The 14,253-nt window shown below is 40.8% G+C and overlaps 1 protein-coding gene across 17 annotated transcripts in view; it reads right to left on the bottom strand.

Moving 5' to 3' along the window:
* LOC129189671 (protocadherin alpha-C2-like) overlaps positions 1 to 14,253 on the bottom strand; it is a 174,846-nt gene that overhangs the window by 109,706 nt on the left and 50,887 nt on the right. The window contains exon 1 of one of the 17 annotated variants that reach the window (XM_054791614.1): positions 10,744 to 14,247. The exons of 14 other annotated variants lie outside the window; for them this stretch is intronic. In XM_054791614.1, coding sequence (XP_054647589.1) covers positions 10,744 to 13,110 — 2,367 coding nt within the window. In that variant the 5' untranslated portion in view covers positions 13,111 to 14,247. Of the gene's footprint in view, positions 1 to 20; positions 3,478 to 7,169; positions 10,687 to 10,743; positions 14,248 to 14,253 lie in introns of those variants that run through there. 2 more of the 17 variants (XM_054791613.1, XM_054791604.1) reach the window with 2 other exon arrangements.

The following is a 14,253-nucleotide window of genomic DNA, read 5'->3' as shown; positions in this document are numbered from 1 at the left end:
CATATTTGAATATGTCTTACCTCCCCAGAAGTGTATCTCCTGTCAGGGAGCACCAGAGTGTTGGCGTGGCTGCCAGGGACTATACTAGAACCTATACTCATTCTGGGTCCAACTAACATGTAGCGTTTGTCTCCTGATCTGTACTGGATGCTGTGACACAGTGTCCCATCATAATTAGTGTCTTGGAGATATTTGGAAGTGTACTCTGTGGATTTGGAGGAGCACTGCATGGCAATCAGCACGATGATGCTGATGACAAAAAGGAGGGAGACAGAGCCCAAAGTGATGATGAGATAAAAAGTCACATTGTCGTCCTCCTCGTCCACGTTTGCTGCTCCACGTTTGACATCAGAAGCTGCAAAAGCCTCTTTGGGCTCCACAAGTTTGACAGTCACAGTAGCTGTTGCTGAGAGTGAAACGTTGCCATTGTCTTTGACCAGTATGAGCAGTTGATGCTCAGCCTCGTCCGTCTCTGTGAATGAGCGAAGTGTTCTGATCTGGCCCGTATAGCGGTCCAAAGAAAAAAGACTGTGGTCAGTGACTTGCTGCAGTGAAAACAGTAACCAGCCGTTATATCCTATATCAGCGTCATAGGCTCTGACTTTAGTCACCAAGTCTCCTGCTTTCATATTGCGTGGAATCTCCTCCACACCTTCAGCCGAGCCATTGGAGCTGACTGGATACAGGATGACTGGAGTGTTGTCATTCTGATCCAGAATGAACACGTTCACTGTAACGTTGCTGCTCAGTGGAGGACTTCCACCATCTGTGGCCACTACTTGGAACTGGAAACTTTTCAATGTCTCAAAGTCAAAGGTTTTGAGTGCCATAACTTCTCCAGTTTCTGGGTTGATATTTATAAATGACAATAATTTACTGTCCGCACTTGCCTCTCTAACAATATGATAAGCAATGATTGCATTGTCACCTTCATCCTGATCAGAAGCTTTTAAAGAAAACACAGCGGCTCCAGGAGTGTTGTTCTCTTTGATATAAAACGTATACGGGCTTGATGAAAAATCAGGACTATTATCATTAACATCTGACACGACAACAGTGATGGTCTTTTCTGTTGAAAACACTGGCTCATTTGTGTCCTTTGCAATAATGGTGACCTCATACTGAGTAACATGTTCCCTGTCCAGTTGGGACTTTGTGACTACAGCATACATGTTATCTTGTAAAGATGGAGATAAAGTAAAAGGAACATCTTGTTTAATGGCGCAAAGTACTTTACCATTAAGCCCAGAGTCTAAGTCACTGACACTAATTAGGGCCACCGTGGTTCCTATCTTTGCATCCTCCTTAATGGAGTTAGAAAATGACGTCACCTCTATCTCAGGGGCGTTGTCATTAACATCAATAATATTAATCACAACACTCTTGTCAGCTGTCAGAGGAGCTTGTCCCTTATCAGATGCTTGGATGTCAATTTCATAGCTTTTACTTTTTTCAAAATCAATGTGGCCTGTTACGTGAATTTCACCTGTGTTTGGCTCTATACTGAAAAGATCCATCACTTTCAAATCAACCTCTTTGCCAAATGAATATACTATTTCACTATTCGCACCCTGGTCTAAATCTGTTGCGTTCACTTGAATAACAATAGTGCCCACAGCCACATTTTCGTTCAAAGAGGCGGAATAAACCTCCTTGTCAAACACCGGTGAGTTATCGTTCACGTCGAGGACATCCACGGTTATTTCTATGGAGCCGGACTTAGCCGGCTTGCCACCGTCGATTGCCGTGAGGCGCAGCCGGTGTCTCCCCGTCGTCTCTCTATCTAACTGCTTGAGCAGCACTAAAAACGGCACTTTACGGTCCTCTCCCCTATCTTTCACCTCGATGCGAAAATATTCATTATGACTGACTTTATATTGCTGGATTGAAAGCTGGCCCACGTCGGGGTCGCGCGCTGCTTGGAGTTGGAAGCGCGCACCAGGCAAAGCTGACTCGGATATTTCGAGCTTTTTTTCCTTTTCTGGAAAAACAGGCGCGTGGTCGTTGATGTCTAATATTTCCACGGTAACGTAGTGCACCTCAAGTGGATTTTCGAGCACTGTTTTTAGCTTGATCACACACGGGCTAACACGTTCACACAGCTCTTCTCTGTCTATCCTCCTCGCCACGTACAAGATGCCATCCTCTTGGTTCATGTCAAAAACGGGCTCAGCGTTGCCGGCCACGATGCGGTATCCTCGCCCTTTCAGCGCGCTCTTATCCAATCCCAAGTCCTTCGCTACATTCCCGACCACAGTCCCATCTTCAACCTCCTCTGATATTGAATATCTGAGCTGTGCAGACGATCCATTCCACAAAATAAGCAACAACAAAGCAAACCACCAGCGTCGCTCCCACAGGGAGCCACATCGCCTTTGTCCCATACCTTGAAAATTGAAAATAATCATCCTCTCAAATTGCAATATCCCGCAAAAAACGTGTGCGTCCCAATGCGGAATGGTCCAAAAATGTATGATTTTTGTGGTAAGCAAATGCAAAAAAAGTGAATCCGCTTACAATAGCGCTGGTCTCCAGTAAGCTCAGGAGAAAGGACAAAATCGAGGGGGGCGATTGAGGAAAACAGCCCTTCTTGTAAAGTGGCAGACAAGGAAAATCGAACTACACTGACCCCTAGCGTTGAAAATACAGAACGAGAACTGAGCATTCTTATCTTTGCATGAGTATCTAAACTCTTAAATAGTTCACAGATGAACTAAGCATGTATTTGTTGATACAAACACATTGTTTTCTACAAAACTTACTTTACATTAAGGAAGTCCATTGCTCAAGCACAAATAAATTATTTAAAGAGTGAACAGTAAATGATCATAGTTGGTCAGAATATTGCTACAAAAGACAACAACTTTGTACTTGTACTTTACAAAAGCACATCTGAAGGAAAACAATATGTTGTAGAAAATAACGTTTAGTTTTCAGTAGCAAGGAGAGCAACCTTCCCCTCATAGCCAAATATTCAATTTTCCATAAATAAGAGGTGTCAAAATTGTGCCATGGAGGGCCGAGACACTAAATGTTTTCTTTCCATACGGCCACTAAAACAGGTGATTTTAATGATCAACACATGCTTCAATTTGAAGGAAGGGGCTCATCAATTTAATCACCTGCTGGAGAAAATAGTTGGAGAGAAAACCTGCAGTGTCTCGGCCACTGGCACATGTGCCATAAAGGCTCAATGAAGCATTTAAAACCATTTCTCCTGATACGGCAACTTGTTCCCCTCATCAAAATGAAGGATTCAATGTTGTGTCCTCTAGAGACCATTTCCGTACACAATGTAAAACACAAAAACAAAACAAATGGAAATGGGAACTTGCTGCAGAAACACTTACTGCATATGTATCTGTATGGTCAAACAAAGTTAATTTGAACAGCACATGTCCACAAGTCTATAAAAAGAATTCATATGTAATGTGACTTCAGCACATATCAATCCACAACGTAAAACACAACTGTCCTTAAGAAGAAGTCTATTTGGAAATGTCTTACCTCCCCAGAGGTGTGTCTCCTGTCAGGGAGCACCAGAGTGTTGGTGTGGCTTCCCGGGACTATAGTAGAACCTATACTCATTCTGGGTCCAACTAACATGTAGCGTTTGTCTCCTGATCTGTACTGGATGCTGTGACACAGTGTCCCATCATAATTAGTGTCTTGGAGATATTTGGAAGTGTACTCTGTGGATTTGGAGGAGCACTGCATGGCGATCAGCACAATGATGCTGATGACAAAAAGGAGCGAGACCGAGCCCAAAGTGATGATGAGATAAAAAGTGACATTGTCGTCCTCCTCGTCCACGTTTGCTGCTGCTGCACGTTTGACATCAGAAGCTGCAAAAGCCTCTTTGGGCTCCACAAGTTTGACAGTCACAGTAGCTGTTGCTGAGAGTGAAACGTTGCCATTGTCTTTGACCAGTATGAGCAGTTGATGCTCAGCCTCGTCTGTCTCTGTGAATGAGCGAAGTGTTCTGATCTGGCCCGTATAGCGGTCCAAAGCAAAGAGACTGTGGTCAGTGACTTGCTGCAGTGAAAACAGTAACCAGCCGTTATATCCTATATCAGCGTCATAGGCTCTGACTTTAGTCACCAAGTCTCCTGCTTTCATATTGCGGGGAATCTCCTCCACACCTTCAGCAGAACCGTTGGAGCTGACTGGATACAGGATGACTGGAGTGTTGTCGTTCTGATCCAGAATGAACACGTTCACTGTCACATTGCTGCTCAATGGAGGACTTCCACCATCTGTGGCCACTACTTGGAACTGGAAACTTTTCAGCGTCTCAAAGTCAAAACTTTTTAATGCTGAGATTTGTCCATTTTCTGGATTTATACTTAGAAATGAAGAGAGTTTATTTTCTTCTCTTCCATCTCTGAGAATATGAAATGAAATCGCAGCATTCTCATTGTCATCACGATCAAAAGCTTTGACAGAAAAGACAGAAGCTCCTGCATCGTTGCCCTCAGTAACATAGAAAGTATAAGGACTGAATGAAAACTCTGGACTATTATCATTCACATCTGAAATAAAAACACTTATTGTCTTTTCAGATGAGAGTGCAGGTTGACCAGCATCTTTTGCCACTACTGATATATCATATTTGGACCTTTTCTCTCTGTCCAGAGGAGATTTGGTCACTAAAGAATACATTTTATCTTGTAATGACGGTGACAAAGCAAAAGGAACATCCTCAGCTATGGAGCAAATCACTTTGCCATTGAGACCAGAGTCCAAGTCATTCACACTGATTAGAGCAACTGTAGTTCCAGGTCTGGAATCTTCAGGAATGGAACTAGAAAATGACGTCACTTCAATCTCAGGTGCATTGTCATTGACGTCAACTATCTTGATGACGACACTTTTTTCTGTTGTTAGCGGGACAAAACTTTTATCTGATGCTTGAATTTCAATTTCAAACATGTCATTCTCCTCATAGTCTAAAGGGCCCTTCACAACAATTTCACCTGTTGTTTCTTTTATATCAAATAATCGCATTAGATTTTGATTCATGCTTTTGCTGAAAGAATAAACTACTTCTCCATTTGGACCGTCATCTACATCAGTTGCATTCACTTGTATGACTGTTGTCCCTTTTGGCGCATTTTCATTGAGTAACACAGAGTAAACATCTTTATCGAAAACAGGTGCATTATCATTAATGTCCAACACGTTTATTAAAATATTCATTTCACCTGTTTTGGGAGGTTTTCCTCCATCCACTGCAGTCAACACTAATGAAAGATGTTCTGTTGTCTCCCTGTCTAAAGATTTTTTAACAACCAATATTGGAATTTTACCATCTTTTCCTTTATCTTTAACTTCCAAACGAAAATAATCATTGTCACTAAGTTTATATTGCTGAACAGAAAACTGACCACTATCTTCATCCTGAGAAGCCTTTAGCTGAAATCTTGCTCCAGGCAACACTGACTCATAAATACCTAGATGCGTTTCCTCTTCTGGGAAACTGGGAGTATGATCATTTACATCCAATACTTCCACTCCAACATAGTGTACCTCCAGTGGGTTTTCTAACACAATTTTTAGATTGATCACACATGTTCTGCTTTGAGGACACTCCTTTTCTCTGTCAATCTTCTTGCTGACATAGAGGATGCCATCCGTCTGACTCACATGGAAAAGAGGCTCATCTGTGCTGGAAACAATTCGATACTTCCTCTCTTTCAATGCATTTCTATCCAATCCCAGGTCTTTTGCAGCATTCCCGACCACAGTTCCTTCATTTACTTCCTCGGAGATGGAGTATCTTAATTGTGCCGAAGTCAAGGTGCACAAAAGCACCACAGCCACGAAGCCGAGCAAACACCATCTCGCCCTTCTTTGTTCCATGGTGGTACCAAAAAAACCCCGTCACTAGTCCATTATAAGAGCAACAACGTCGCTGGTACGAACGAAATCCAATCGTGAAGTCCTTTAAATATTCCTCTAACAATCTAAATTCATAAGAAATGCAAACAGAGTGATAATTTGCACAGAAGACGGAGACGCGGATATCACGACAGCGGGAATATTATCAAGAGGTGGGCAGAATCAGCGCTATAAGACGTCACGTCAGTCTTGAATATGTGCGTGTAATTACACTACCCCCTGGCGACCAATCTTCATATTGCAGAGCTGACAAGGTCGTTGACGAGCGTGCATTTAAAAACACAACACATTTCTAATTTACACTGCATTCCTGCAAGGACGGGTTTTATCCTGTAGTGTAAACACACGACTACATGTTTACTTTAAAATGGTAACAGACAAAATATCAGTTCTTTTTTCATGAACTTGTATTCAGGGAAAAAAGTTACACATTATACACTTGAGGAAAACTTTAGAAAAACAAATCACCCTGCAAGGTTCATCCAAAATGGACTTTATCTCCAAATCCACAGTGAAGAAAACTGCCAAGTATCATCCACAAAAGATGAATGAAGCCATTACACCTCATATAGTCATTTAAGAGTCTGTAAACTATTAAAATCCAATTTCTGTTTCGACCATGTTTCTGATATGAGCTATAGTTATCATTAAATCCACACTGAGCGGAGGGACCTGTTTGAGATAGTTTTAGAACTATGGACAGTGACCGTCTCAAAGCTTGCCCTGGACTTTTGGTGTTCCACAATTTTAAAACACCAGTTACTGTATATAAGTAGCAACTTCATATTTGATGTGGGCAATACATTACAAGTTAGCCACTTTGCTTTGACACAGAAAATACCTACTTCCTGTGGCAATGACGAATAGTAAATCCACACCCGTAGTAAACTGACTTCGTGGTACTTTTTAGAATATAAATAATAAACAACAATGCCATTTTTAGGAAGAGCTGGCAAATGACGTAATCAAAAATCATCCTGCAGTTTATTGACAGGATCATACCAAAACCAAAGCTACAAAGTTCTCGCTTGCGAAGACTTAAAAAAAAACAAAAAAAAACCCAAACATAATCCAAATCCATATATATTTAAGCCTTGCAAACAATACTGTATCATGCTGGAAACGTTTGCAATGCACAAAAAGTGTGTCAGTGGCAATCATTCACATAGCAAATGCTATCAAATGCAAGCTAATATCCAAGATCATCATATTCCATAATATGCTCTGAGTGAATTATTTCATTTTGATACACAAAATGTACTTCTTACCTCCCCGGAAGTGTGTCTTCTGTCAGGGAGCACCAGAGTGCTGGCGTGGCTGCCTGGGACTATAGTAGAACCTATACTCATTCTGGGTCCAACTAGCATGTAGCGTTTGTCTCCTGATCTGTACTGGATGCTGTGACACAGTGTCCCATCATAATTAGTGTCTTGGAGATATTTGGAAGTGTACTCTGTAGATTTAGAGCACTGCATGGTGATCAGCACGATGATGCTGATGACAAAAAGGAGCGAGACTGAGCCCAAAGTGATGATGAGATAAAAAGTCACATTGTCGTCCTCCTCGTCCACGTTTGCTGCTGCACGTTTGACATCAGAAGCCGCAAAAGCCTCTTTGGGCTCCACAAGTTTGACAGTCACAGTAGCTGTTGCTGAGAGTGAAACGTTGCCATTGTCTTTGACCAGTATGAGCAGTTGATGCTCAGCCTCGTCTGTCTCTGTGAATGAGCGAAGTGTTCTGATCTGGCCCGTATAGCGGTCCAAAGCAAAGAGACTGTGGTCAGTGACTTGCTGCAGTGAAAACAGTAACCAGCCGTTATATCCTATATCAGCGTCATAGGCTCTGACTTTAGTCACCAAGTCTCCTGCTTTCATGTTGCGGGGAATCTCCTCCACACCTTCAGCAGAACCGTTGGAGCTGACTGGATACAGGATGACTGGAGCGTTGTCATTTCGATCCAGAATGAACACGTTCACTGTCACGTTGCTGCTCAGTGGAGGACTTCCACCATCTGTGGCCACTACTTGGAGCTGGAAACTTTTCAACATCTCAAAGTCAAAACTTTTTAGTGCTGATATTTGTCCAGTTTCAGTATTTATACTAAGAAATGAAGAGAGTTTATTTTCTTCTCTTCCATCTCTGAGAATATGATATGAAATCGCAGCATTCTCATCGTCATCAAGATCAAAAGCTTTGACAGAAAAGACAGAAGCTCCTGCATCGTTGCCCTCAGTAACATAGAAAGTATAAGGACTGGATGAAAACTCTGGACTATTATCATTCACATCTGAAATGAAAACACTTATTGTCTTTTCAGATGAGAGTGCAGGTTGACCAGCATCTTTTGCCACTACTGATATATCATATTTGGACCTTTTCTCTCTGTCCAGAGGTGATTTGGTCACTAAAGAATACATTTTATCTTGTAATGACGGTGACAATGCAAAAGGAACATCCTCCCCTATTGAACAAATCACTTTGCCATTGAGACCAGAGTCCAAGTCATTCACACTGATTAGAGCAACTGTAGTTCCAGGTCTGGAATCTTCAGGAATGGAACTAGAAAATGACGTCACTTCAATCTCAGGTGCATTGTCATTGACGTCAACTATCTTGATGACAACACTTTTTTCTGATGTTAGTGGGACAGCACCTTTATCTGATGCTTGAATTTCAATTTCAAACATGTCATTCTCCTCATAGTCTAAAGGGCCCTTCACAACAACTTCACCTGTTGTTTCTTTTATACCAAATAACTGCATTACATTTTGATTCATACTTTTGCTGAAAGAATAAACTACATCTCCATTAGGACCTTCATCTAAATCAGTTGCATTCACTTGTATGACTGTTGTCCCTATTGGAGCAGTTTCACTGAGCATCACAGAGTAAACATCTTTATAGAAAACAGGTGCATTATCATTAATGTCCAACACATTTATTAAAATATTCATTTCACCTGTTTTGGGAGGTTTTCCTCCATCCACTGCAGTCAACACTAATGAAAGATGTTCTGTTGTCTCCCTGTCTAAAGATTTTTTAACAACCAATATTGGAATTTTACCATCTTTTCCTTTATCTTTAACTTCCAAACGAAAATAATCATTGTCACTAAGTTTATATTGCTGAACAGAAAACTGACCACTATCTTCATCCTGAGAAGCCTTTAGCTGAAATCTTGCTCCAGGCAACACTGATTCAGAAATATCTAGCGTTGTTTCCTCTTCTGGGAAACTGGGAGAATGGTCATTTACATCCAATACCTCCACTCCAACATAGTGGACCTCCAGTGGGTTTTCTAACACAGTTTTTAGATTAATCACACAAGTACTGCTTTGTTGACACTCCTTTTCTCTGTCGATCTTCTTGCTGACATAGAGGATGCCATCCGTCTGACTCACATGGAAAAGAGGCTCAGCAGTGCTGGAAACAATTCGATACTTCCGCTCTTTCAACATATTTCGATCAAATCCCAGGTCTTTAGCAACATTTCCGACCACAGTTCCTTCATTCACCTCCTCAGGGATGGAGTATCTTAATTGTGCCGAAGTCACGCTGCACAAAAGCACCGCAGCCACGAAGCCGAGCAAACACCGTCTCGCCCTTCTTTGTTCCATGGTGATACCAAAAAACATCACTGGTCCATTTTAAGAACACCTACGGTGCTTGTAAAACAAAATCCGAATGTGAAATGCATGTAAATAGTCCTTTAATAAGCCTACTCAATTAGAAATGAAAACAGAGCGATCATTTATGCAGGCACGATGACCATGTCAGCGAGAATGTTATCAAGAGGTGGGCAGAACAAGCGTTTATATGACGTCACGTTATTATTGAATGTGTGCGTGTAATTACACTACCCTCTGGCGACCGAACTTCATATTGCAGAACTGACGAGAAGAGCGACGCGCGTACATTTAAAGACACAGTTAATTTCCAAAGTATACTGCATTCCTAAAAAGACTAGTTTTGCATTTTACTGTAAACGCATGGTAATGTATGTACTTTAAAAATAATAAAAGACAAAACATCAATTCCTCTCTCATAAACATGTTTTTATCATAAAAACATTGCACTAAAAGATACCTCCTGTACATTTTTTTAAATCGTCCTACCGGCTCCATCTAACATGTACTCTGTCTCCAGATCCACAGTGAGAAAAACTACCAAGCAATATTATCATCAACAAATTGTGAATGAGTTTACAGTCTGTAAACTATTTCATACTTCTAGTACTATTCAGACTATGTTTCTAATACGAGTCATTGTTATGAGCATTACAATGCACAGTGAGCAGAGGGACCTGCTTGAGATTGTTTCAAAATCATGGATAGTGACGGTCTCAAAGTTTAACCTACACGTTTGGATATTTCAGTCATTTAAAACACAATTTATACCAGTAGAGCATTACAAGTTAGCCACTTTCTTTTGATACAAAAATACCTACTTCCAGTGGGCATGGAAAACTACTAAATCCTCACCTAGTGGTAGTTTTTGGAATGTAAATAATAAACAGCAATTATGTTACTCACAAAAAATGTCACATATATGTAATCAAGAATAATCTTCCAGTTTATTGACCGGACCCATACCAACCCAAAATTATGTAGTTCTCATTTGACGAGACTCAAAAAGTGATCATCAGAATCTATGTACCGTAGGCCTATACGAAAGCCTCGCAATCAATATCATGTTGGAAACATTTGCAATGCACAACAAAGTGTGTCGTGGACAGAATAAAAAATATTCAGGTACTGTATGTATCACTCAAGTTAATATCAAAGATGATCATATTATGCTGTGAATGAAATATTTTATGCATACACAAAGTGTATTTCTTACCTCCCCAGAAGAAGTGTGTCTCCTGTCAGGGAGCACCAGAGTATTGGTGTGGCTGCCTGGGACTATAGTAGAACCTATACTCATTCTGGGTCCAACTAACATGTAGCGTTTGTCTCCTGATCTGTACTGGATGCTGTGACACAGTGTCCCATCATAATTAGCGTCTTGGAGATATTTGGAAGTGTACTCTGTGGATTTGGAGCACTGCATGGCGATCAGCACGATGATGCTGATGACAAAAAGGAGCGAGACGGAGCCCAAAGTGATGATGAGATAAAAAGTCACATTGTCGTCCTCCTCGTCCACGTTTGCTGCTGCACGTTTGACATCAGAAGCTGCAAAAGCCTCTTTGGGCTCCACAAGTTTGACAGTCACAGTAGCTGTTGCTGAGAGTGAAACGTTGCCATTGTCTTTGACCAGTATGAGCAGTTGATGCTCAGCCTCGTCTGTCTCTGTGAATGAGCGAAGTGTTCTGATCTGGCCCGTATAGCGGTCCAAAGCAAAGAGACTGTGGTCAGTGACTTGCTGCAGTGAAAACAGTAACCAGCCATTATATCCTATATCAGCGTCATAGGCTCTGACTTTAGTCACCAAGTCTCCTGCTTTCATATTGCGGGGAATCTCCTCCACACCTTCAGCAGAACCGTTGGAGCTGACTGGATACAGGATGACTGGAGCGTTGTCGTTTTGATCCAGAATGAACACGTTCACTGTCACATTGCTGCTCAGTGGAGGACTTCCACCGTCCGTGGCCACTACTTGGAACTGGAAACTTTTCAGTGTCTCAAAGTCAAAACTTTTTAATGCTGAGATTTGTCCATTTTCTGAATTTATGCTTAGAAATGAAGACAGTTTATTTTCTTCTCTTCCATCTCTGAGAATATGATATGAAATCGCAGCATTGTCATTGTCATCATGATCAAAAGCTTTGACAGAAAAGACAGAAGCTCCTGCATCGTTGCCCTCAGTAACATAGAAAGTATAAGAACTGGATGAAAACTCTGGACTATTATCATTCACATCTGAAATGAAAACACTTATTGTCTTTTCAGATGAGAGTGCAGGTTGACCAGCATCTTTTGCCACTACTGATATATCATATCTGGACCTTTTCTCTCTGTCCAGAGGAGATTTGGTCACTAAAGAATACATTTTATCTTGTAATGATGGTGACAAAGCGAAAGGAACATCCTCAGCTATGGAGCAAATTACTTTGCCATTGAGACCAGAGTCCAAGTCATTCACACTGATTAGAGCAACTGTAGTTCCAGGTCTGGAATCTTCAGGAATGGAACTTGAAAATGACGTCACTTCAATCTCAGGTGCATTGTCATTGACGTCAACTATCTTGATGACAACACTTTTTTCTGATGTTAGTGGGACAGCGCCTTTATCTGATGCCTGAATTTCAATTTCAAACATGTCATTCTCCTCATAGTCTATCTGGCCTTTCACGACAATCTCACCTGTATTCATGTTAATGTCAAATAAATGCATAATATCGTGATTATTCTTGCCGATTGAATACATTACATCTCCATTAGAACCTTCATCTAGATCAGTTGCATTCATTTGTATGACAGTTGTCCCTAATGGAGCATTTTCACTGAGCAAAACGGAGTAAACATCTTTATAGAAAACAGGTGCATTATCATTAACGTCTAAGACATTTATTAAAATAGTCATTTCACCTGTTTTGGGAGGTTTTCCTCCATCTATAGCACTTAAAACTAATGAAATATGTTCTGTTGTCTCCCTGTCTAGAGTTTTTTTAACTACCAATATGGGAATTTTACCATCTTTTCCCTTATTCTTAACCTCCAAACGAAAATAATCATTGTCACTAAGTTTATATTGCTGAACAGAAAACTGACCACTGTCTCCATCCTGAGAAGCCGTTAGCTGAAATCTTGCTCCAGGCAACACTGATTCATAAATATCTAGATTTGTTTCTTCTTCTGAGAAACTGGGAGTATGATCATTTACATCCAATACTTCCACTCCAACATAGTGGACCTCCAGTGGGTTTTCTAAAACAGTTTTTAGATTGATCACACACGTACTGCTTTGTGGACACTGCTTTTCTCTGTCGATCTTCTTGCTGACATAGAGGATGCCATCGGCCTGACTCACATGGAAAAGAGGCTCAGCAGTGCTGGAAACAATCCGATACTTCCGCTCTTTCAAGACAGTTTTATCCAATCCCAGGTCTTTCGCAGCATTCCCAACCACTGTTCCTTCATTCACTTCCTCAGAGATGGAGTATCTTAATTGTGACGAGGTCACGCTGCACAAAAGCACCGCAGCAACGCAGCCGAGCAAACACCGTCGCACCCTTCTTTGTTCCATGGTGATACCAAAAAACATCACTCGTTCATTTTAAAAACAACGGCACTTTTACAAACGAAATGCAAGCGTGCAGTGCATGTAATTAGTCCTCTAATATTCCAACTTCATGAGAAATGAAGACAGAGTGATCATTTACTCAGAAGACGCAGACACGGCGGTAGTGTCACCGACAATATTATCAAGAGGTGGGCAGAAGATGTGCTGATTATATGACGTCACCTCATTATTCACTATGTGCGTGTATTTACACTACCCCCTGGCGACCAAACTTTATATTGCAGGAAGTTGACGAGCGGGCATTTAAGACACTGTTTTAAGGTTATATTGCATTCCTGCAAGGACCAGCTTTGTCCTGTACTGTAAACACGTGGCCACAGGTTTACTTTAAAATGACAGCAGACAAAACACCAGTTCCTCTGTCATGAACTTGTATCTAAAAACATTATACTTGAGGAAAACTCTTTTAGAAAAATAAATCACCCAGTCCATCCAACAATCTCGAGATCCACAGTTTGGAAATTTGCCAAGCAATATTATCATCCAAAAAAGATTCACGAGGCCATTACAACACATGTTGTCATCAAACAGTCTGTAAACCATTTACCTACATTTTGGTTTAGACAATGTTTCTGATTAGAGTCATATTGGCATACATACACAATGAGCAGAAATTACTATACGTGAGGTTTTTCAGCACTATTGACAGCGACAGTCTCAAGGCTTGACCTGCCCTGTTAGATTGATAAACAGCATTTACTCTATAAAATTGCAAGTTAGCTACTTTCCTTTGGCACAAAAAATACCTACTTCCTGCGAGCACTGACAGAGACTGACTAGTAGCCTATATCCCACCTCTAAATTGATTTACTGATTTTACTTTTAGAAGATTGAAAAATAATAAACACCAATGACGTTATTCAAAAGAGATGTCAAATATATAAAATCAAAAATCATCCTCCAATTTATTCACAGGATCATTCCCAAAGCAAACTCAGAATAGCATCATCCAAATCCTGTCCAGTGTATGAAAGCTTTGCAATCAATATAATTTTTGAAACATTTGCAGTGCACATCATGGACATAATAAAAAATGAAACAAACAAACAAACACATTCAAGTTGATCTTAAAAACTATCATATGCCGTAATATTTTGTGGATGA

This window comes from Dunckerocampus dactyliophorus, chromosome 11, assembly GCF_027744805.1.
Source record: "Dunckerocampus dactyliophorus isolate RoL2022-P2 chromosome 11, RoL_Ddac_1.1, whole genome shotgun sequence".
In the NCBI taxonomy this organism is placed as follows: Eukaryota; Metazoa; Chordata; class Actinopteri; order Syngnathiformes; family Syngnathidae; genus Dunckerocampus; species Dunckerocampus dactyliophorus.
The sequence above is the reverse complement of the archived record's forward strand: the minus strand, read 5'-3'. Positions and strand labels throughout refer to the sequence as shown.